A 25,507-nucleotide genomic window follows, 5' to 3' on the forward strand; every position below is an offset into this window, starting at 1 on the left:
AACAAGTGTGTCCATATTCCAGGCATTGTGCTCTGTAAGTTATATTCATTATCTCATGTAATGTTCATAGTAATCTTGTGAGGTATTGTTATTACCCTCATCTTATACATGGAGAAACAGAGGTTTAGACAATCAGGTAACTTCACAGTAAATGACAAAGAAGTGATTAGAAATGGGTCTGTTTAGCTCCAAAGCCCACATTTATGATGACTACCTTGCCCTGTTTCCTGGCAGAGGACCAGATAAGCATGGGTCTGTTTGTTTTAGCCATTTACCAAGGGTGGTATAACAAGAAATAAATATAATCCATCCAGTTGGACTTCCTAGAAAAACTCAACAGATAAAGAGAATTGATACTCATATGGAAGACTCCCAGTAGCCAGGAATTTGAAATGTACAGAGCAGGGAGATTCAGGTTAAATGTTAAAATGGGTAGCCACCTGGCCTCGTTGAAACCAGACTGAGTACACTAGATCCTTTTCCTGAAAAAAGTGATGGCTGTTCCCACTTGGAATGGGGCAGGATAGGTACTGTGTCTACTGGCCCCCTGACCTCATTGCCCACCATCCTCTCACTCCCTTGCTCTGCTCATTACGCTGCCCCTTCAAACATGCCATTGACCTCACAGATCTTGCACGTACCAGTCTCTCTGCGTGAAATGCTCTTCCTCTAGATCCTATGAGGTTCATTACCTCACTTGATTAAAGTCACTGCTGCCATGGGGCTTCATCAGAGATGCCTTCCTTGACCATTTTATCTACAAAACAGTCTCTTCTATTATTCTCAGTTCCCTTATCCTGCTTTATATTTCTTCATAGCACTGAATGCACCTGATGTATATATTTATCTGTATGTATCTACCTCCTGCCCTAGAATAAGCCCCATGGACATGGGGCCTGTGCTTTATTCACTAGGACAAGGTCTGGTACATAGTATATGCTCAATAAATATTTGCTGACTGAATGAATGAAGAGTGAGTTCTAAGAACCTGCTTCTGTCCTATGTTATTACATGAAAACCTGGAAGACACTAGATGGATTGGTCCTATTCTGGGACAGACTCTATATTCACAAAGGTTTTTGGGGTTACTTCTGCAATGTGAGCAACTAGTGAATGATCTCCATGCAGGGGAAGTGATAGACAGAAGAAGAGTGTTTTAACATGGAATCTTCTTAAAAGGAAAATGAAACTGGAGAGTCATGTGCAAAGTGGTAGCAGTGACTAGCAGCCACTTTGCACCTAAGAAGAAATTGATTCTTAATTATTACCTATGAAGAATGAACATGATAAAGGAGATACACTGTCTCTGCCTCTTGGTGGTTGTTAGTGCCTTTGTGGGTATACTATCCTTAGACACATAACTATAATCCTGGACGACATAGGATGAAGAGTTGTGATTCCCAGGAGAGAGAATCTCTGGCGAGAGTAACCCAAATCCCAGAAGTCGGTTTTGAATTACTCCTTGGAGGGTGGAACAGATTTTGACAGGATTTTCTGGCCCTAGCTGGCAGAAGAAACAGCATAAGAAAAGGCATGGCCGATTCATGCATACATATTATCTGGGAAACAGTAATTTGCTTTGGAGCCAAAACAAGGGAGTCCTTGGAAATAAATACTGAAAAGGTTTGCAGGAGGCTCTGTCTCAGTGGGCCTCTAATGCCAGGCTGAGGGGTTTGAATGTAATATGGTAAGTGTCTGGGAACCATTCTTCAATGGCTCCAGTTCTTACCCAGCGGGGAAGTGACAAGATGGAAACATTGTTATATGAGGTTATTCTGGTGGGAGTCTGGAAGATGACTCACAGTGGTAAAGAACAAAAGCCAGGAAGATTGGTTGCAAAGTTAGTGAAATAATTTGGGATGTAAAGACAAGAATCAGGAAGGCATCTTTTTACCCATAAAAAGACACTGATGTTGGGTGATGAAGGTAAGGGAATACCTTAGTCTGCTCAAGCTGCCTTAATAAAAATCCTAGAGGGCCGCAGAGACACGTGAAGGCCGGTGAGTCGGTGCGGAGTTCGTCTCGGCACGCGTGGCCGCATTGGGATGGAGTCCTCCTCGTCTTCCTCTGCAGCGGGTTTGGGCTCGGTCGACCCTCAGCTGCAGCATTTCACCGAGGTAGAGACTCAGAAGCAGCGCTTCCAGCAGCTGGTGCACCAGATGACGGAACTTTGTTGGGAAAAGTGCATGGACAAGCCTGGGCCAAAGTTGGACAGTCGGGCTGAGGCCTGTTTCGTGAACTGTGTTGAGCACTTCATTGATACAAGCCAATTCATCTTGAATCGACTGGAACAGACCCAGAAATCCAAGCCAGTCTTCTCGGAAAGCCTTTCTGACTGACCTGAGTATTACCTCTTTGGAAAAGGAAGGTAGTTCAAGAAATGAAGAGCAGTTGATGGGATGGTTGAAGAAAAGGCTGTGGGGGGATCGGCTCCCACCTTTGTCACTCTTGGGACATCCTGTCATCTGAGAATGAACAAAGACCGATTTTTGTGTGTGGGGGTGGTTTGAGGGTCAGATGTGTTTGGGGTTGCGTTTTTTAATGCTAATCTTGGGAAAACAATTGACAGGTGAATGGAAGACTCTACTAGATGTGTATTACTGCATGTGGGACGATGCTTTCCTCATAGTCTCATTAACTGCTCCCTACAATTTTAATAGTGGAACTGCTCTATAGTTTGATAGTGGGACCACATAGGTAATAATCTGTTATTTGTTGGATTCCTTTCAGATTTCTGGAGAGATCGATAGACATCTTTGTGTCTCTCAGAAAGGGCAGCAGTGGGGGAAAGAGTAATTTGGTACCTGACTGTAGGCCTCCTTATCTAGTGTTTGATTATCAGTGCTGGAAAAAAAATGTATGGAGTATTCATATAGTACATTTCACCTTTCTAGGTTATCTCCCTCCCTTATACTGTGATTCACTTAAATATCTATATGTAAAGTACAGTCTTGGGCTAGTACAGGTAGCCTGAGAGTCTAGAGGCCTTTAGTTAAAGGAATCTAGCCAGCGAACATAATTCTCATACTAAAGTGCCACAAGGAAGAAGTTAACTTACCCTGTACGTCAGGGTCCAAAAAGATTTAAAGATGTGCCTAAATGAAAAAATAAGTTATAAAGATTTAGGCCAGTCAAAAACTAACAGCAGTTTCAGGTAGAGGTGCATGCCTAATGTAAATCAGCATAGTTTCCATTTACTGCGTTCTCTTAATCACTGAAATAAAAGCTTCTACAAGAAAAAAAAAATTCCATAGACTGGATATTTTAAACAATAGAAAATTATTTCTTGCAGTTCTGGAGGCTGGGAAGTCCAGGATCAAGGTGCTTGAAAAGGAGTTTTCATTCTGAGTATACTCAGTATACTTCTTTTGGCTTGTAGGAGGCTGCCATCTCACTGTGTAATTGCATGACCTTTTCTTTTTTCCCCCTCTTCCTTTTTTCTTTTTTTAAAAAATAAATTTATTTATTTATTTTTGGCTGCGTTGGGTCTCCTTTGCTACACAAGGGCTTTCTCTAGTTGCAGCGAGCGAGGGCTACTCTTCGTTGTGGTGCGCAGGCCTATCACCAAGGTGGCTTCTCTTGTTGCGGAGCACGGGCTCTAGGTGCGCAGGCTTCAGTAGTTGTGGCACATGGGCTCAGTAGTTGTGGCTCGAGGGCTCTACAGTGCAGGCTCAGTAGTTGTGGCACACGGGCTTAGTTGCTCCACGGCATGTGGGATCTTCCCAGACCAGGGCTTGAACCTGTGTCCCCTGCGTTGGCAGGTGGATTCTTAACTACTGCGCCACCAGGGAAGCCCCTCTTCCTTTTCTTACAAGAGCACTAATCACATCATGGGCACATGATCCATCCATCCATCATGATCCATCTAAACTTAATTACTTCCCAAAGGCCCTACCTCCAAATATCATCATTTGGGGGTTAGGTGTCAGTGTATGAATTTTGGGGACCCACAGACATTCAGCCCATACTAGGAGGGAATCAAAGAGGACGATTAGGTTTTGGATCTGTGGGTTTTTGGAGCTGTGGTACAATATGAATAGTCAAACCAGGAGGAGGATCTGCCTTAGGGGGTATGTGATAGTCACAGTGACCTACTTGTGAAGACACTGAGGTGATTTGGGTTAGGAATGTCTTTGGGGAGCCCACACCTCCTCAGGCACACTTCTTTCAGTAGAGAAGGTGATTAATTAGCAAACTTTTTGTTATGTAGGGTCAACGCTCTCTGTGAAGTCAAGGGCTCTGTTGACCCCCAAAGATAGATCGCCTTCACTTTTGTCATCTATATTCAGTTCAGTCCTGACCCTGGATATCAGAAGACTAATTATAGTTTGGGGCTTCATAATTTTTAGATTGTAATTTTAAGATCAATCTAGGGAATTGATGAGGTAGTGATGAATAACGTTCAAGTCTGCAAAAATGGATTTCCCCTAAGAATCCAAACTATGGAGGAGGGCATGAGTTGGATTTTAATTTTTTTTTTAATTTTTAAAGCTTTTAAATGTTTTGGCCATGCCAGGCAACATGTGGGAATCTTAGTTCGCTGACCAGGCATCAAACCCGTGCCCCCTGCAATTGGAAGCGCACAGCCTTAACGACTGGACCGCCAGGGAAATCCCATGAGTTAGATTTTATTTCTGAGCTATAGTAATCCTTGTCTCCTTCTCCAGAACTCACTTGGCACTCCAAGAGCTAGCAGGACTCCTAAGGTTGGCTTGAAACCAGCAATCAATCTCCTGCGGCTGCCAGAGCCTTGTTTTTAGTTCCTGCTAGTCTAGACTCTTCTTGTGTTTTTCTTGCTGGGGTCTGGGAGGAGTAATAGCACAAAACGGTGATAAAGAGCTCAGGTTTGGCATCTTCAGACCCAGGCCTCACCACTCAGCAGCTGAGTAATCTTGTGTAAGTCTTGGTCTCTTTTTTTCTAAAATGGCATTTACTGTGGAGATGAAAAGAAATAATAAAAATAAAGTGCCTGGAGTGCAATAAATAGTCAATGAGCCTTTATCATCATCATCATCATCATCGTGACCCTTGACGTTATTTCCAGCCCTGTTGTCCTGGGGGCCAGCTTGCGGTGAGTACCTGGGATCTACCGGTGTTTATTTTTAGTTCAGGTGTGCATTGTAACTACAGTATTTTAGAATACATACAATAAAAGATGTAAACAAGACGGCGATTTCCTGAAATTTTGGTCTGTTAAGTTCTGAAATGCAATAAGAAGAAATGCTCTGAAACCTTCCCTGGAAATACTGAAACTGGAAATCTGAGTTAACGCGGAAAGGGCTTAATCTCTAGATGCGAGGGCTTCTCCAATAGTAATTTTATAATGACCCACTGACAATCCCAGAGGCTCTCACTTCCGCATTAAGGTCTTTAACTTATGTGATCTTAACGGAAAGAAGCTGAATTAAAATAACACTGAGTATTTTAGCTGACTTTCATAGAAACCTTGAAGAAGTTAATTTTCTAATGCTTGTGTACATCACCGGTGAACTTAGTTAAATTGGAAGGCAAAATGAAAAATTTTACATTTGTCTCAATTTCTTCTCCCTTAAGGATGTCTAAAGTTCTGCCAAATGAACAGTGGGCTCTGCTGGCCCGTTCTTGATTAGGTGACTGTAGAAAAAATATCTTAATTAAAAAAATAAAAAGAAATATGATTTTTTCCCCTCTCTTGCATGACATAAAATAGATCATAAAGAAAAACACTTCACAAACTTGGACTAAAAGTATGGAAATATCATCCTCTAAACTGTTTTATATTATGATTAGTAAAGTCCTGAAATGGAGTGTTATGGGAAACACAACACCTATTCCAATAAAGCAATATTAAGATGATAAATTTCAGTAACAAAAAGCAAAGTAGACTATTATATATAATATGCATTTAGAAAAAAGAAATATTTTGTAAAAGTTACAAACCTCATAGATATCAAGTATTGGATGCTTATGAAAGTTCTAAATAAACAAAATATTTTTTCTATTTTGTGAACCAGAGTTCTGTGTCTGTGAAAATGTGTACTTGCTAATCCCTTATAATTTAAGACTATAATAAGAATTAAAGACTTGAAACAGAAACTTTAAGCTGTATCCAAATTATATTTGTTTCTCTCAATTAAAATTATATTTAAAATTGAGATTAGTTCTCATTCTATCATTCTATGATCTTTTCAGTCAAAACCAATTTTTCTTGCTACAGTTGTTCATCAGAAGAAGAGACTAGGAAATCAGACATAAATGACACCAGCCAGAACAAATCTTAAAAAATACTGTGAGTAAAAAATTTCCATAGTTTTTAATAGCTTTAGTAGTTTTCTCATAAAAATTATTTCAATTTTTATAATCATTAAATATATGAAAAAATCAGAGTACCCCCAATAATATTACACCCATATACTCACCACCAGTGTTAAACCACTTGCTATATTTGCTTTAGTTCTCCTTTTAAAAATAAATATGTATCATTCTCAAACATGTTTTTATATATTTAGTACAGATTGGAGGTCCATAAACCTCACAGTATTCTATTTTTGTGTGTTTTTATTTTTCGGTACGCGGGCCTCTCACTGTTGTGGTCTCTCCCATTGCGGAGCACAGGCTCCGGATGCGCAGGCTCAGCGGCCATGGCTCATGGGCCCAGCCGCTCCGCGGCATGTGGGATCTTCCCGGACCGGGGCATGAACCCGTGTCCCCTGCATCGGCAGGCGGACTCTCAACCACTGCGCCACCAGGGAAGACCTATTTTTGTGTTTTAAAGTCCATAAAAAGGGTATGTTTTGTAACCATCCTCTTCTCTGTTTGCTGTCGAAGACTCTATATGGTGAATAATAATCATTGGGTACTTAGGCCATTTAGCATTATATATCACTTCTGTTGAGAGAATTAATAAAATACTAAATATAGCTCTTGTTAGAAAAGTTTACAGCCTAGTTAAAATGCCAAAACGAAAACCTGGTGAGTTAGAGTTTTTATAATAGTTTACCTAACATATGTGTAGGAGGGAGTAGTTCCACATACAGTACAGATGTTTGTTTTAATTAAGAATAAAATACTTGGAAAGGGGACAATTTGATATGTCATAAATTTGGAAGATCAAATTATTTAACATAAAATGAAGAATCAATTTCAGAATAAAGCCCTTCCTCATGGGGGACTTTGAGATCCCTGATTGCTCATTTAGTGGTTCCTAGGAGTAAAAATTCATGTAAACTATGCCTTAAGAGTTGGTTAGTCATTATGGATCAATATACAAGAATATGTCAAGTACTTTGGTAAGATGTTTACTATCATAAGATAGAGCAGACCATTACTAGTCTCACCAGGAGGGACAGTATTTATAGGCATATTCTTTATGTTATTCATTCGGCTGGAAATATGCAAAACTAGCTCGGTAAGTATAAAGTTCATGAAAGTTGAAAATAAGACGTTAAGGTGCATAGAACTTACAGGCAGATTTTAATAACTAATTATATGCTGCAAAATGTGCAGTGTAGGTAAATTGATGAAAAACCTTCACAGTGTCTGCATCTTCGGAGGACTGACATTTGCAACTTTTGTTTTGCATATCCTTATTTTTAAGTATCTTAAATGAACGAGTCGTGCACTAGGAGCAAGAGATAAGTGCTTTCTTATCCAAATTGTCTCAGACCCTGTATTTTCTTAGTCACAGCCGTTTGTTACACGGCAACTTGGAGGGTAACTGCACGGAGGATTGCGGGAACTAGATATTGATACCAGTGGTGAAACGCTCGAGTTTATTCAGAAATAAATGGCTTTATAGTGAGGACAGCAGATACCATAGTCCGAGTTTAGACCGCCTCAGTGATTCATACTGATATCATCCCATCCTTTATCGCAAGTCCTTGTTAAGGTTTGCATTTCTAATCTAGAGTATAAACTCCGGTCTGTTTATACTGCAGTGTCTGGCATAGGCATTCGCCATGTATTTGTTGAATGAATTTGTTAAAGTTCTGCGTACCATGCATTTTGCTTGGTTGATCTGTGAGAAGCATGGTGCACCGGCACTAGGTACTGAAGAATTCTCATGCTGATTAGGAACAGAGGTAATCCAAGTTTAAAATACCATGTGTTGTGTCACCTTTACTTGGAGGTGACTCACTCCGGGCATCCGGGTGAAAGATGATTCTCGCCTGTGATCCGAAGTGCTGTGGAAATTACCGCGGTAGCCCTTTCCAGGAGAAAGGAATGCCGAGTCCAGGTTTCGAAGGTCAGAAGGGGCAGGTGCAGCAGCCCAGGGGAACAGAAGGGCGCAGGTGGGAAGGCTGCCGGCTCGTCGGGTGCGCTTCGGCCGCGATACCCGGCGCGGCCAGTAAGCGGCGCTGGGCCTCGAGTTTGGAGGCCCCGAGGAGCGGGCTGCGGATTACCTGCAGCAGAGGGGAGCCGGCGAGCTCCTCCCCGCCCGCCCGCCCCCAGTCCCCGCCCCCAACGCGGCACTCAGCGCGGCTCCGCGGGCTCCACGCACTCGCTCGGAGGAGCCGGGGCAGAGCAGTCTGCCTGCTGCAGGCCGGACGCGCGAAGCAGGCGCGGCGGGGTTGCGGGGCCGCCTGCCCTCGTCCTCCGGGCCGGGTCGCTCTCCTCCCGCACAGTGCGGCACAGGGAGGCTCCCGCCTCGGCTGCCCCCGCCCGCGCCTCCTCCTCCGCTCTGCAGGCGGGGACCGCCTGGCGCTCGGCGCCCAGCAGCCGCGGCCCCCTCCCGCCCCCGGCTCCGGGCAGCAGCAGCAACAGCCGCCGCCGCCGCCGCCGCCGCCGCCGCCGCAGCAGCAGGAGACAGCGCGAGGGGCTGCCGCCGCCAGCGCCGCCGGGCTCCGCGGGGCTCGGGAGCCTGCCCCGGCCAGAAGGCGCGGAGCCATGGCCGATGGGGGCGAGGGCGAGGATGAGATCCAGTTCCTGCGAACTGTAAGTGCCGCGCGTCTCGGCTTCCCCGGGGAGCAGGGGGAGCCAGGGCATCCACCGACCGGGTCCGGGCAGTGGGACACGCGGGCGGGCCGGCGGCTGGCCCCGGGGATGCGGGAGGAGCCGGGCACCCCTCGGGGGGCGCAGGTGTGCGTGCTGGGGCGAGGGAAGGGAGGGTGCGTGTCCGTGCGCGCGTGTGTAAAGCCCGGGGACCGAGCGCGGCCGGAGCGCGGCGAGCGGGCGGGCGGCGCACGGGCTGGGTCCCGGGGCGCCTCGGAGCTGCGGGAGTCGGGGGACGCGGGGGCGGCCGGTCGGGCCTGTCCGGTCGGTGGGGCTGGGATCTTCCGGGCAGCCAGGGGCAGGGTGCAGACCCGGTGGCCCGTGGGGCGCGGGGGCCGGCGGGGACGCGGGCAGTCGCCCGGAATTCCGCCGCGGCGCGGTTTCTCGGGCTTGACCCGCGCACCATCACGCAACCCAGGGATTCGCCTACTTGGCGTGGCCGGGGCCGGGGAGGCGGGGCAGGATGTGCCCCCAAGTCGAGGTGCTGCGCAGGGGAGGGGGAGTCGCCTCCGTGGACACCGCGGTGCCTGGGGTTGGGGCCATTGGTGGTGCTGTGATTGCTCGCAGAACGTGGAAGGGATGGGAAGCGAGTGTGTGTGTGCGTGCACGCGCGCGCGGGGGTGGCGGGGGACAGCGCGAACGTGTCGTTCTCTAAATGTTGGCTTATTGAACGCTGAGTGCAGCAAAGTGTGTGCGTGTGTGTGGGTAAGGGCAGGGTGGCTGCCCGGAATTTCCACACTGGGTGGCAGCAGGGGAAGGTTGGCTCCACTCTAATACAGTTTTTTCTCCGTAAGTACCTATTGGCACTGCTCCTTCCTGTCGCTGATTTGTTCGAACGCTGCAGGTACTTCTCAGGCTAAGGCTTTGCTCACCTCGAAGCTGGGACTGGAGAGCCCCTTGGCAAAAGAAAATGCCATAACTTCTTGTCAGGAGCACCTGGTTAGCGTTTGCAGCATCCTTTTGGTCTTTCCTTTCCCTGCACTTGTATCCTCCTCTCTGAAGGATATTCCCTTACAGGATTCCCCGTCATCATCCCCCCCACCCCCAGGACTGCAGCTTCTCCTGGCTCTTCTTTCCCCAGCAGTGAAAAAGCTGCCACTGCCCAGTTACAGTTACCTCCACAATCACAGAAAGTAAAAGAGATATTTACGTTTTGAGATATTAACCAGATAGCAACTTTTAGGTGTGAAAGTAGCCTAGATGACGCATTTGGGGGCTGAACAAGTGAAAACAGTACATTTGTCCAAGAACATTTGTAAGTGGCCAGTTTTTCTATTTTGCTCTTCTAATTTTTTTTTTTTTTTGGCACTCAGTTTTGCTTTGCGGGGGTAGGGCGGGGAGCCTTTCGAAAGGATAAAATACAGGGTACACATCAGATGGCGACTGATTTGACCTACCAGCTGGGCATCATGCACCATTACATGTGCTGCTGGTGGTACTACCGGTCCACCACCCAACTCTGAAGAGCCAGTTCACCAAAACCTTGCTCATGGGGAATATTGTAAGCCTACTAGGAATACAGTTTACTTTTTTTTTTTTTAGTGGAAAACTGTCTATATGGTTTTTAAATAACTAATAAAAAGCCCTATGAAAAGATGTTTCTCAGTACCATGACATTTTTTGTTTGGGTGGATAAAATATTTAGTTGCTGTGTAATTCTTAAATTCATTTTTTTTTTCAAATGCCATAGGGTTAAAATTAGCTAGAAAATTTTGGAAGGCTCTGTGCACTCAAGGGCTTCCTGCAGGCTTAAATGTTAAGCTGAGCTCGTGGAGGTGGTGTTATCAGAATACTTAATGGGGGCCGAACTAATGTGCTTGCTGATGGGGTTCTGTACATATAAAGTAATGTTAAGTCTGTGCCCCTGGACAGCTGCCTGTCAGCCCCAGTGACACCTTTGATAAGTGGCTCCTGGGTAGAGATCTGGCAGCCCTGGGCTGGGATTTTTCTTTTAATAAAACATCCGTAGGTTGTTGTGCTGATGATAAATGACCTTGAAGGAAGTAGCATGGTGGAGCAGGGGAGTTCTTTTTGGTGTGGCATGAACATCTAAGAGGAAAACATGCCTTCCCCTCTGCATTTTACAGTTTCAGTGCAGAAATTCTCAAACCCTTTACTATTCCTCTGTCTGCTGCCTTTGCTCCTTTCCATTTTATTCTCTTAACCCGAGAATGTTGTTGGTTCAGAAATGTTAATGGAGTTAGGAATGGAGAGGATGTAGTTTTTAGCCGTAAATCCATCTGTGTTTTTTTCCTGGAGCATTTTTTTTTCCTCTGTTGCGTCCAGTCTTGTCAGTATGAGGTTCTTCTTCTAATTCTTTTTTTTTTGTTTTTAAGTAGCCCAGGGAGTATTAACAACCTGTACCTCTACGTAAAACGGTTACAGATTATGGATAAAGCTGTTGTGTTTAAAAAAAGTGTTAGTCATTAAGAGGCCATAATGGTGAATTTCACTGGCCATTTCATATATTCTGAGTAGAGCACCTTAAGTAGTCTCTTGGATTTTTATTCAAGCATCGCAGCTCACTGAAGAATCTTTGGAATCTTTCTGTCCACAGGAAGTTTTCTTCTTCATTCTTCTGGAAGAGGTTTGTAATCACTGTCAAGGGAAGCAGAGGTGAAATCTTTAATGGACTGTGTCCGTGAGTTCTGTCTGCTGCTGTGACTTAATTCTTCATTTGTGAATGAGGGTCTTTTCACTGTATTTAGCCGCTGCTGGTCCCTCTCCCAGCTCTTTTCCATTATGTAATTGTGAGTTTGCTAACATTCCTTTCAAATGGTTACACAGATGAAAGATCATCTTCCATTCAGTGGCTTTCCCACCAGCTAGAAGCAGGCCCACTCTGATGTGTTTATCTTTTTTTTTTTAATCTATCTATTTATTTATTTTGGCTGCGTTGGGTCTTCATTGCTGCACGCAGACTTTCTCTAGTTGCGGCAAGCGGGGGCTACTCTTCGTTGCGGTGCGCGGGCTCTAGGCGTGCGGGCTTCAGTAGTTGTGGCTCTCGGGCTCTAGAGCACAGGCTCAGTAGTTGTGGTGCACGGGCTTAGTTGCTCCATGGCATGTCGGATCTTTCCGGACCAGGGCTCGAACCCGTGTCCCCTGCATTGGCAGGTGGATTCTTAACCACTGCACCACCAGGGAAGTCCCTGATGTGTTTATCTTTGAGAGAAATTAAGAATACATATGTGTAAACTCTGGACGTGCTGGGACACTTAGAAGAATCCTATCATAAAATATGCCTTCAGCCCATAACGGATTTATTCACTGTCATTTCCAAACATATCCATGATTTGGAATGTGTTGTTTATTTTATTTTAAAAAATGTCCTTAACTTACCAATATAGCAATGAACTGGAATTCCTTGACTTTAAGAAAACCATGATGTAAAATAACCTTTGTCTGGAGTTGATTTTTCTAAGTACTTTGCCTTTCTTTCATTTGTGTAAGCACAGTGAAGTTACTCTGGGGATATACTGTGTCGTGTAATTTTGCGTTTATGCATAGGTTGAGACTTCAAACTTAGTCCTGGCTGCAAAAATTATTCTGATAGGAATGCTTTGAGCTTTCCTCTGGCCTTCCTTTGCAGAGTGAACTGTTTCACCATAGATTTCTTCCCAGTGCTTCCACATCTTGCTTGCTATTGATAGGAAGCATCTTAGAAAGGATTTAGCAGTTAATGGTAATAATCATAAAGTATAAATGCCACTGCACAACACGGTGAAATAGATCAGGCTGGAATGTGTAACCCCAGTTTGTAGAGGTCCAGGAAGGTTAATTGTACCAAGTCAGTTGCTCAGCAGTGCAGAACCAAGACTAAAACTCAGATCTTAGGATGATGTCCTTTCCAGGAGAGAAAGCCTGCTTTATCAGCTGCTGAAGCATGTTTTTGGTTCACAGGAGACAAACAGGGGACAATCAGTTTTCTTAGCCGTAGGAATGTCACAGAGTACAAACGAAAAGATTCTGGGTGAGCCCTTTTTGCTCCCCTGATACTGACGGCATGAGGATCTTTTGATAGATAAGCACTGTGGTATTTTTTCAAGGAACTGATGGAAAGCCCACCCAGGCTTATTTTTTCATGTATTTTTCTTAATCCAGAAATTAGTGTGTACACATTGGCAGGAAGGGCAGGATCTGAAACACTTAGGGCGCTAATTTATTTGACATTCCATCTTGTTTGTCCTTTGGCTTTAGATAAGTGTTTTTATCAAGGCTGAATTACCAGAGAAAGGATTACAACTCCTGGGTGACTGTGATTCTGTAAATAGCCCTTGGGGAAGAAGAAGATGTGATGAGGCACACATTTGTCTCCTGAAACCCTGACATTATGGAGATTTTTTGTTAATTTAGAAAAACATTTGTCAAACACTTTCTATGTGCATGGTGTGATAGTAGGTGTTAGGGAAGCATTCGAAATAAGGAAAAAAGTGGTCTGCAATTATAATTGCAAAGAAAAGATGTAGAGCCTGGCGTGGAACAGCTAGAAGGAAAAAGCACATGTAGAAACTCTAGGATATTTGGGTAGGAAGAGACCTTTGGAAAATGTTATCTGAGACCTTTGGAAAACGTTATCTTGTCTACTCCTGCGTCTCCCTCCCCTGTCATCTTGCAGATAAGGAAAAGCTCAGAGAGGGGAAATGATTTGGCCCAGTGTCACACTCCAGGTTAGTGGCTGTCTTGGTTTGGGCCCCTATAACAGAATACCACAGACTGGGTGGCTTAAACAGCAGACGTATATTTCTCATGGTTCTGGAGGTTGGAGAGGCCAAGATCAAGGTGTCAGCAGATCCAGTGTGCGATGAGGGCTCCTTCCTGGTTTGCAGATGGCTGTCTTCTTGTCGTATCCTCATTTGGCCAAAAGAGAAATCATCTCTCTTGTGTTTCTTCTTATAAGGGCACTAATCCCTTTCATGGGGGTCCCACTCTCATGACCTAATTACCTCCCTCACTTCCAGATACCCCACCTTGGGAGTTAGGATTTCAATATAGGAAACATGGGGGGACGCAAACATTCAGCCCATAATAGCAGCAGTAGAGTAATGCAAAGGGTGTGAAAAATCTCTGAAGAATTGCCAAAAAGCTAGTTCATCAGCACACCATTCTTCTTTGTAGAGTAGATCTAAACCCACCTGTCCCATTTTATGCTTATCGTCACCTTCACAGGGTTCACTGTCTAAATCTACCCTCTTGCCCTTCTAGCTGCTGACAAGGATGTTTTGTCCCTCCTTTCTAAAGCTGCAGTCCCTCATGTGTCCTTGATCTCAGCACAGTACTTGCTCGCTGGTCCAGGACTGGAATCTTGCATGAATTCCATCCTTTCTCTGCCTCCTTCTCCACTTGTTCCTTCTGGTTGATCTTGAAGCATGCTAATTTCTCCCATCTTAAAATTTCTTTGTTTGACTCTGAGACCATTATCTACCTGCTCAACTCCTCCAGATGTGGTCTCCACCCACTGCTTGTCTCCAAGCTGCCTGGTAATTGTTACCTAGCTTCTCTTGTCAAAATCACTTTAGTAGGTGATATTACCAGTGATCGCCTCGCTTCTGTGCGAAATCTAAACATTCCTCTCTACCCCTATTCCTTTAGCCCTCAGAAACTCTACTAATCTTGCTCTCCTTTTTGAAGCTCCTCTGTTTGGCTTTGGAGCTAGGATATATTGAGTTATTTTTATACATTTACGATCATGCTTTTTGGGGGTTCTTTTCACTCCGTCTACTCTTAGTCTTTGGTTGTCCCAAAAGATGCTGTCCTATTTCTAGTTCTTGCTCTTCTGCCTTCGTGAGCTTATCTGTGCCACAAAGTCTGGGATCCTTGGAATAACAGAGTTTGAAAAGCCTTAACAATCGCTTCATCCAGCTCTGGGAGCCAGAGGAATGCCAGGAACTTTCCCAAAGCCATTTCTTCCTGTAGAAGAAAGCCACCCAGATCTGACAGCCTTTGGGCTCTCATTTCCAGCTGCCACGGCCTCTGTGTTAACTCCCCTCCTACTTCTGGACACACTGTCCTGAGCACACATGTATTCTGTCCCCCGAGTGGCTCTTCCTCCTGGTGGCTCTGCGCTGGCCATGGCTTGGAAGCACCAGTGTGATCCACATCTCCAGAAGACCTAGGTCTGAGGCCTGAATCCACCAGGACCTAGCTTATGGACTTGAGAAAATGTTAAAAAATTCCTTAAAACCTAAAGATAATATTAGGCATCTCAGAGGGATTGTTTAAGATCATATGATAGAATTTATGTGCAAAAACCTGTTACAGAGCTCGGCTCATGGTACGTGCTCAGTGCATTTGTTTAGTTCTCTCTGATCCCTTCGTATCTAATTTGTCATCATCTCCTGTCGTGATTTCCCTGCCAACCTAGCTCAGGTTTAGATTTCTTTCGTACCCCAGTACTTGTTCTAGCCTTCATCCTTCCCCTCTCCTCCAGCCACTGAAGCCCCCCTTGAATTCTCCTGCCATTTGCATCCCCCTAATACCCTTGTGTTCTCGCCACCACTCCTCAGTTCCAGGTTCCTGTCACACCCAGTCTGACTTCTCTCCCAGGTTCAGGACCTTCTATAATCTGATTCTTGACACCTTACTTGGGTTCCCCATCCTGCAAAATCTCGGCCTTGTGAGGAGATACTGAGAGGAAGGTGGCTGACACAAGTGACTAAGGCGAGAAAGAGGGTAAAGTAAGGATGAAGTGAGTCTGAGTGATTGGGGCTGCCCGGGAGAGACCCTGGGTTCCTGTCAGAATCCGTACTCTTTTTCTTTTTTTTTTGTTCAGTTTATTTATTTATTTATTTATGGCTGTGTTGGGTCTTCGTTTCTGTGTGAGGGCTTTCTCTAGTTGTGGCAAGCGGGGGCCACTCTTCATCGCGGTGCGCGGGCCTCTCACTATCGTGGCCTCTCTTGTTGCGGAGCACAGGCTCCAGACCCGCAGGCTCAGTAGTTGTGGCTCACGGGCCCAGTTGCTCCGCGGCATGTGGGATCTTCCCAGACCAGGGCTCGAACCCGTGTCCCCTGCATTGGCAGGCAGATTCTCAACCACTGCGCCACCAGGGAAGCCTATCAGAATCCGTACTCCTCACGTGAGAAGCTTCTAGATGGTGAGGTGACTTCCAGGGCATCACAGGGGCATCCAGTGCAGCGGTTTTATCCACTTACTTTCATCCTTATTTTTAAATTTAATTTAATTATTACTTTTTTTTTTACTTTCATCTTTATTAATCATGGGAAGAACATTGGAACGGGGACTCTGCCAGTCAGTGGTTGTGTGACCTCGGGATTGGCGGGGTCCCATAAGAATCCTTTCAGGAACCGTACAGTGGGGACTTAGTTACCTCTGAGGGGCTCTCTGCCATGTTAAGAGTCCTGGGGTCAACCGGACTCAAACTATTTAGAAGAATGAGTGTAATAAAAACCTTGCCCTTGAACTGGACATGCGTACTTTGTTTTCTTTTTTTTTTTTTACAATATCATCCATTGTCATTTATTTGTAATAAGCAATCAAACAAATACATTAGATTCAGAATCTAGAAGCTGAAAGCTTATTTTACATATTATCTTTTTTTCCTTATTCTTTCAACACATATATATTTTGTACCTACGATGTGCTGTGTGTAACAAGAGCCTAAGCTATTACTGTGGATTAAAAAAATTACATGTAAATAATTGGCTGCTTAGAAGTTCACAGACAAATAAATGGCCCGTAGCACAGTGTAGAACATCACGTAATACATTTTGTGAACGCATGTTGGACGTGCACACTGTGAATGATGCTGGCGTCCGTGGATATTCTCATCCTGGTGGGTCACAGCATCGGCAGCTAAACTGTGATCGTCTTCCTCTCCATGGTCTCAGCTTTGAAGTGCTTCTCTGGCTTCCCGTTATTACTTGGGCCGGTGAAGACTTGACCCATATTTCTGGGGCTTCCTAAAATGTGATAGATAGTTGACCCAGATAAAAGGTGTTCTTCCTGCTTCCTGTGGCCCAGTAAAAGTCCTCTAGTGATGTTTCTGTAGTGAAGCGGAAACCTGAAGCTCTCCCTGTTGCTGACCTGGAGTGTTCAGAAGGACCGGCACGTGGTTACCTCCATGCCCGTTATCCAAACAGAGTTCTGTCCAGAGAGTGGGAGCCACTGACACATGTGCCCAGGTGAGACCTCCACTAGGTGGCTATGCCCAGGCACCTACTGTCACCAAGCGATCATCAGTATTTGCCAGTTTCCTGAAGAAAACCTCAAATCTCGCTGGGGACCTAAGGCAGTTGCAGGGCAAAGTGAGTGGAACAGCAGAAAGTGCTGTAGGAGCTCAGAGGATGATGGAGCCTTGCTGGGTCTGGGGAGGGTGGAGGCAGGAGTTTCCTGATCAGTGCTGTGAGTGACACTTGTCCACGGGGATAAACACTTCTTAGTGTGATTGTTGAGCCAGGGACACAGGCCCACCATCGCCGTCAACCTGGGAGGAAGGACGAGTCTATGTGGTCAATTTATTTTTTTCTACTACGGTAAGCACTTTTTTTTTTCCTTTAAGAAGTTTGTTATTTTAAAAGCTTTTTGGCACACTGGTTCCACTTCTAATGAAAATTTTAATTGTCTTATTTCCCTCTGAATTTAGAACCAGACTCGTAAAGTTCACATGAATCTGAATTTCACTCGTATTTAATACATAACCAAAGACGTAAAGTAAAAGATACATTTTGAGAGCACAAAGAAAAAGAGATTAGAGAAAAGGAAAAATTCCAGGAAATAAATCACATCCTTAGTGTTGAGTAAACTGGGCCCCTGTTAAAATAGGTACTGTGTGTCACACTGAGCTTCTAGCCGTTAAAAGTTGTGCTCACTTATTTTCCACAGTGGGTTTATGGTGATCAAAATATGACTTCTTTTAAATTTCACTAGAGTCTGTATTTATTTCACATTAAAAGAAATTTTGGACACACACACACACACACACACACACACACAAAAGAAAGATAGTAAGATAATACTCCATATTTCTTTTTATCAAATTTTGACCGTAAAGTACTTCAGGGACACGTACAATTATGAACCCATCGGGTAGAGCCCAGTTTCTTTCCCTGCCTTTCAGAGAAGAACAGCATATTGAAGGATGATTGGGGTACTTGAAACATTTAGCAGAGACACACGGTCGCCCACACTCACTGGATTGAATCCTCGGTGCTCTTCTACCTCTGGACACATCTGACATGATTTGAAACGTCCATAAAGCAGTGCCCACAGTTGGGAGTTACGATCAGCTTACAAGTTCTGGCTTATAGGTTCAGTGACACATGAGGAGAACATTTGCTCTTGAGTTACAGACAAATGAAAAAGCTGGGATGAATTGTTTCAGATTGATGGCTGTCAAAGACGTTTAAGGCATCCAGTTCCACTGCTGTCCTCTTTGTGACAGTAAAGGGGGCCATCATTTCCTGCAGATGGGGTATTATTATTGAGTTCAAAGGTCTTGCTGCTGCTACAGAGAACAGCATCACTCAGAAAAGCCCGCAAAATCAGCCTAGCTTGAGTCCTACTCACGCAAAAGAGGACGCATGAACGAGGAAAGAAGAGGGAATTGTGGTCTCACCCCTTCCCGCTTCACTGCCCTGTTTTCTTTCATTTCTCCCCGTGGGACTGCTTTAGTACCTCTCTCTCTATCTGTCTGATTGAGGTACAGTTCATATACACAGTTATGTTAGTTTCAGGTGTACAACATAATGATATATTTGTATGTATTGCAAAATGATCACCACAATGTCTAGTTAACGTCCATTACCACATGTGATGAGACCCTGTAAGATCTTCTCTTGTAGCAACTTTCAAATACACAGTACAGTAGTGTTAACTATAGTTACCATGCTGTAAGTTACGTCCCCAGGACTTAATTTATTTTATAACTAGAGGTTCGTACCTCTTGACCCCCTTCACCCATTTCACCACGCCCCCCCATCGCCCCTAGTAACCACCAGTCTTTTCTCTGTGAGTCTGGTTGTTTTGTTTTTGTTTTTAGATTCTATATATAAGTGAGATCATACTGTATTTGTCTTTGTCTGACTTATTTCACTTAGCATATACCCTCAAGGTCTGTCTGTGTTGTTGCAAATGACAAGATTTGATTCTTTTTATGGCAGAGTAATATTCCATTGTGTGTGTGTGTATACATATATATAATACCACATTTTCTTTATCCATTCATTCATCGATGGACACTTAGGTTGTTTCCATGTCTTGGATATTGTAGATAACGCTGCAGTGAACATGGGGGTGCAGATAACTTTTTGAGTTAGTGCTGTTGTTGCATTCAGATAAATACCCAGAAGTGGGGTTTTTAGATCATATGTTAGTTCTATTTTCATTTTTTGAGGAGCCTCCGTATGGTTTTCTGTAGTGGCTGCATCAGTTTACATTCACACCAGCAGTGCACAACGTTTTCTTTTCTCTGCATCCTCACCAACACTTGTTATTTCTTGTCTTTCTGATAATAGCCATTCTAACAGGTGTGACATGATATCTCAGTGTAGTTTTTTCTTGTGTGTGTGTAGTAATCTTGCTTTTATTTATTTTTTTTAAATGAATGGTTAATTTTATCTTTTCCAGTTTTATTGAGATATAGTTGACTTACAGTACTGTGTAAGTTCAAAGTGTACAGCATAATGATTTCACTTACATACATCATGAAATGGTTATCACAATAAGTTTAGTGAACATCCATCATCTTATACAGATACAAAAATCAAAGACATAGGAAGTAATTTTTTTACCGTGGGATGAAAACTCAGGATTTACTCTTAACAACTTTCATATATAACATACATCGCTGTAGTTTTGATCCATCATTCCTTTGGGTTCGTTTTGAAATATTTGTTGACTACCTACTATGTGCCAAGCACCAGGCTGGGTGCTGGGACCCAAGTATCTCTGAGCTTGTTCCTGAGTTTCTTATGTCTCTGGTGGGTGGGATGGGGAATGTGGAGAGAGTGAACGTGAGGTGGAGAACTGGTGTCGGAGAGGATGCTGAAGAGGGAGGGATCCATGCCTGGTAATTAGGATGGTCCAAGGCTTCATGGAAGGGGGCAGCATTTACAGGCGCAGAATTTTCAGACTGTAAAGGGACTTCTGGTCTACCTCCATGATTTGTGGTGATGGAAAATGAAAGGGCCTCAGGTCTGCTGGCTATCATTTATTTGGCTCGGGATAGCCACCATGCAAATTCTGGGAGCAATTCATTTAGTCCATAAAGCAGTTGACTGCTGTTGTACAGACCAAGAAACTGAGCTGCAGACAGTGAAATTACTTACTCAAGGGCAGTTCGTGAGTAAGTGATGTTGGCGGTGAGCCCAAGGTCTTTCTGATGCCCAAACCCTCTTCTTCCTTTCCCTCCTTCCTTGTTTCCTTCCAGTCGTCAGGGAAAATTATGAGAGACTGAATTTGGCCAGTAGAAAAAAAGAATTGAGGGTGCCCCGTCTACCTCACTCGCTCATTTGAGTTATCTCTGCCTTGCGTTTATCTTTGAGCCGTTTTACAACTCTGTAAGTTGTAGAGAACTGATGGTAATGGTTCCTGGATGTTGGATTCTTGATCAGAGAAAATGCAGATTGTATCTGGTGGAACGCAGGTGGGGATATGGAGCAGTTTGGCACTTAGCAAGCAAATTCGTTTCAGTTTTCCTGATGGGTGCATGTATTTGTATGTTCTTTGGATTTTCCATGGAACGTGTGGTAACATCATATTGGTTCTTGCATTTAATGATGAATTCAGTAAAATCTTAGACACGTGTTCATTTTACATTCGTTTGAGTGTTGTTTTTACCTGTAAAAAAAATACCTTTAATGTCACTCATATGCCCTTTAAAGATGGATGGGATTTTGATGAATTGGGCTGAGGAGGTGGGCAGACAGGGTCCCAGGGGAGAAGGGGTGTGAGTAGAGGCATTGGGTCGGTACTCTCTGTTTTCTCATCCCTGATGCTTGTTTTCACTTGTCTCTGCCCTGCTCTGTGTCCAGCAGGCTCCTGTTTCCGCTGGGCGCTGGGAGATGTCCCCTCCCCTTGTCCCCTCAGATTGAGGGCTGGTACCAGCTTCCCACTGGGGCTGGTCACTAGGTGTCTCTCCGCCTCTGTTGGGCCCTATCACCCTCCACGCCCACTCCTTGGTCCCTGCCTTAAATGCCTTTCAAAGAAGCCCTTTGAGATTTCTGTTTCCTTTCTTGGCAAGACTCTGATGGAAACATCCAGAAACACACGGAGCCATGTTTGGGAAAGAGACTCTGAGAGTGTGCGCTGGGGTAATCCCGGGAGGGTGGGAACCTTGAGGCCACCAGGGACAGGGATTTATGCTTAATTCACAAGGTAAGAAGAGGCCTTGAAGTGATTTTTTTTTTCCCTCCTCTCTAGGGAGGGAAATGGGTCAGAGCTGTCTGTTAGGAAGATTGATGTGGTAGCAATTTATAAGATAAATTGAGATATAGAGAGATCAGAGAGAGACCGGAGCTGAGAAGACTGTTAGGGACAGTCACCGTGGAGTTGGCGCAAGATGATTCAGTCTGAGTTTGCATGGTGTTTGTGGGAATGAAAAGGAGGGGGAGGTTTAGAGATGCCATGGGGGAAGGATGTACAGGACTGACTGGTAACTGATTCGATGTGAGGAGAAGAAAAAGACAAGGATGAGCTTAGGAGACTCGAAGAAACGTGGCCCAAGTGCAGGTTTTAAGGGAAGGCAGTGGGATTCGTTTGGGACATCCTGATTTTGAGGTACATTATGGACAGACGTGCATCCCCCTCCAAACGATACAGTAGGAGTCTTAACCCTCAGGACCTCAGAATGTGGTCTCCTGTGGAGACAGGGTCTTTACAGAGATAGTGAAGTTAAAATGAGGGCATAAGGGTGGGTCCTAATCCAATATGACCTGGTGTCTTTATAAAAAAGGGGAAATTTGGACTCAGACACATGAAGAGGGAAGCTGATGTGAAGACACACATGGAGCAGGCCACGTGAGGACAGATGCATTGGAGCCGTGCATCTCCGAGCCAGGAGATGCCGACGGCCTTCAGAAGCCAGGAGGGAGGCCTGGAACAGATTCTCCCTCACAGCCTCAGAAGGAACCAGCCCTGCTGACACCCCGATCTCAGACTTCTGGCCTCCAGAGCTGGGAGGCAATACATTTCTGTGAAGCTGTCCAGTTGCGGTGCTTTGTCAGAGCAGCCCTAGGAAACAATACAAAGGGCAAAGCTGCAAACCTGGATGTCGTGTTTGTAAGAGAGGATGGGCCTCGAGAGACCTAGGCCCGTCCTCTTAGGTCGCCATTGGTGTGATAGCAAAGCCACGAAAATGGGTAGGATCTCAGACAAGGAGCACGTAAAAACAGAGGTGGATGATGCAGGAGAGCTCTTTCCCCACCCATAGGTGAGAAGGAGGAAGAGCAGAGGTGGTAGCTTGAGGGGGGAGCAAGGTTGACAGAAAGTTACTGATTATTTCCCTTTAAAAAAATTTTTTTTTTAAACTTTATTTTTATTGGAATACAGTTGCTTTACAACGTTGTGTTAGTTCCTGCTGTACAGCAAAGTGAATCAGTTATAGGTATACATATATCCACTTTTTTGTTTCGCATGGGAGAGACCACAGTCTAGGTTATGGTGGAAAAGGTATAATTGTTGGAGCAAGAGCCTAGGTACGGGCCAGGCTAGAGACTGCCCCGTCCTACACCTGCCACCATAATTGGGCACACAAATAAACAGATGCATCCCCTCTTTTAGCGGATAATTACTTACTGCTTTACCTAATCTGAGAGCACACGCTATTTTGGTTTGGTTTTCAGTTAGCTTTGCAAAATTTCATTTTCTGCTGGGGACCTTGCAGCAGGCAATCAGAATTAGAGCTTCGCTGGTTCTAAGCTGGGCGCATTCTGTTCGGATGTTGCACAGTGTCGGTGATTAAATAATCCAGCTAGCATATCTCACTAGGACGAATGGGAGAAGTTCATCTTGCTAGTGGTTTTATTTTTTTCCCGTAGCTACTGATTCGGAAAGATTGCGGGGTTTGTATACGTATTTACAAATAACTTTTAGCAAATGGAATATATGAGAACAATTTTCTGACAGCTCAATCAGGGGAACATGTCAAAATATCTTAGGAAACAAAATGATTCTGCTGATAGCAGCTGCCCTTGGCTGTCCTACTGTGATGCATAGTTTAGCTGGCTAAGTAAATTTCTGTAATGTTTCAGAAAATTAAGCAATTTGCATTTTTCTGAGATATTTTAATTCCCATAAAACTTACATTTTAATGTAATTGGCAGTATACCGCATATACAATTTATAGCTTGCAAAGCTCTGTTTTTTAAAAAAATTTGAACAGTAAAGGTACATAGCATTTAAATGTGCAAATCCCAGTCGGTTTCTTACTAACACCAGTGATAGAAAAGTAAAAGCTTTCAACATATCTGTGCTTACCAACAAAGAATTATCTTAATCTCTTCGGTACCTCAGTCATTGCCCACCACACTTTATTACAAGGAAACTCCTTTTGAGATGATGGTTATGATAGGGTCTTCTCAGCTAGCCAGACCACATGCTGACCATGCATCCGGCAGAATTAAAAGCACGTCACCTTTTGCCCCTATCAAATTAGATACATTTTACTTTCCCTAATGTATATAGATATGTAATATATACATGTGTATGACAAATGTCAATTAAATTTCTATAGTCTGTAACTTTTTAAAACCTTTCTTCAATCAGTAATGTACTAGGTGAAGGGTTCAGTCATGTTCTTGGCTTCTCAGTCTCTTCTTGCCCACCTGTGCCCAGGGCTGCCAGGATTTGCTGGGCACGAGAGGTCCTCATAGTTTGAAGGTCAAGGAGTCTACGTTTCTACTGTTCCACGTGCGAGAATTAAGTTTTAGAATGGGCCCTCACTCAGACTTTCCCAGTCACATAGATTCAGTTCTCACCCCTTTCTTAGGGAATGAAATCACTCTCGTGCAAATGTAAAAGAGGGTTTGGGAAACTAAGGGAGGGAAAAGAGGGGTGGGACCGAATAATCTGGAGGCTTCTTCCTCTCTAACCCCTGGGACTCTACCATCTTTCCGCCTGGTTATACTGCTTATGGGTACTGGTCCAGAGAAGGGGAGATGAGGCAGTAACACTCAAGCACAAATTAGATGATGGGGAAATAGCTTCCCAACATTTTCATTATAGAATGATAAAGAAACGGCCCTATCTACTGTCGGTGGAACATCTTCTAGTTTTGGTCCTGCCAAGGACATTTTCTACAGAACAAAATTTTGAGAATTTCATATGATTGGCAGAACAAGAAATAGGGCATAAGTTCTAACAAACAAAAATATTGCTCTGGAAAGGCCCGAAGCAAGGCCATGTATGTCAGTAGAAAATGGTGCCAGTGATTCCGTAATGATACCAGTTTCCTGCAGTCACGCAGTGGGGATGGAGCAGAGAGATCACTTCTCCATTTCTCTCTACATGTGGGCAGACTGAAGCCCAGAGTTTTGTAAGAGGGGGTGCTATGTATATAGATAACCCAGATGACTGAGGATAAAGATACAGAAGTGGATTTTAAGATCTCAGCACTAGAGATGGTTTATGGTGTTGCCCTCTAATATGAATCATGGAGCAAACTAAAATCTGACCAAAAGAGCCTGCTAAATAAATCAAGGAGAAGGACTTGCAAGTCTTTGTGGAAGGGAGAAAATGAGTAATGGCACCTTCTTCCGCTTGTTCAGACCATCAGGAGTCAAGAACTCTGCTTAACATAGCGGGACAGCTTCCAAGCAGGGGGGCCCAATACTGTGGCTAAATGGAGTCTTTTTTTTTTTTTTTTTTTGACATGGTAAGTTTGTTTGTTTATTTATTTATTTATGGCTGCGTTGGGTCTTCCTTGCTGCATGCGGGCTTTGTCTAGATGTGGCGAGCAGGGGCTACTCTTCATTGTGGTGCGTGGGCTCCTCAGTGCGGTGGCTTCTCTTGTTGTGGAGCATGGGCTCTAGGCACGCGGGTTTCAGTAGTTGCAGCACACGGGCTCAGTAGTTGTGGCTCGCGGGCTCTAGAGCACAGGCTCAGTAGTTGTGGTGCGTGGGCTTAGTTGCTCCGTGGCATGTGGGATCCTCCTGGACCAGGGCTCGAACCCGTGTCCCCTGCATTGGCAGGGGGATTCTTAACCACTGCGCCACCAGGGAAACCCAGTGGAGTCTATTTTTAAGGTTAGATAAATTCAGCCAATTTTTATGGGCAGGGGAAAATTATTGCTCAACTGTTTTTGATAAGATTCTGTTATGCCATGAACTGAAATACTGAGAGCAGAACAGGTTTTCATATGAGTGAGGAAGAGAGAAGAAAAACTACTATAAATTATAGGAGACGGAGGCTATATTTTTGGGGGTAGGTGATGAATTAATAAGTTTTCAGGCTTTCATTTTTATTTACTTCCACAGTTGGCTTGTGGTTTCTCCAATTCATCATAAAGGCTATAAATATTGGATTGACCGTATGTTAGGCTGATGTTTTCATTGAATGGTGATATTATGAAGGTACTGGATGGGA

At 44.4% G+C, this 25,507-nt stretch overlaps 1 protein-coding gene across 1 annotated transcript; it reads left to right on the top strand.

Annotated features, from left to right (window-relative positions):
• Nucleotides 1-2,045: 2,045 nt before the first annotated feature.
• LOC132507351 (mitochondrial import inner membrane translocase subunit Tim8 A-like) lies at nt 2,046-2,475 on the top strand. Its single transcript, XM_060126614.1, has one exon. It carries the CDS (start codon nt 2,046-2,048, stop codon nt 2,337-2,339), a length of 294 nt encoding a protein of 97 aa, XP_059982597.1. The 3' UTR covers nt 2,340-2,475.
• Nucleotides 2,476-25,507: the final 23,032 nt, after the last annotated feature.

This window comes from Lagenorhynchus albirostris, chromosome 16 (assembly GCF_949774975.1).
Source record: "Lagenorhynchus albirostris chromosome 16, mLagAlb1.1, whole genome shotgun sequence".
Taxonomy (NCBI): domain Eukaryota; kingdom Metazoa; phylum Chordata; class Mammalia; order Artiodactyla; family Delphinidae; genus Lagenorhynchus; species Lagenorhynchus albirostris.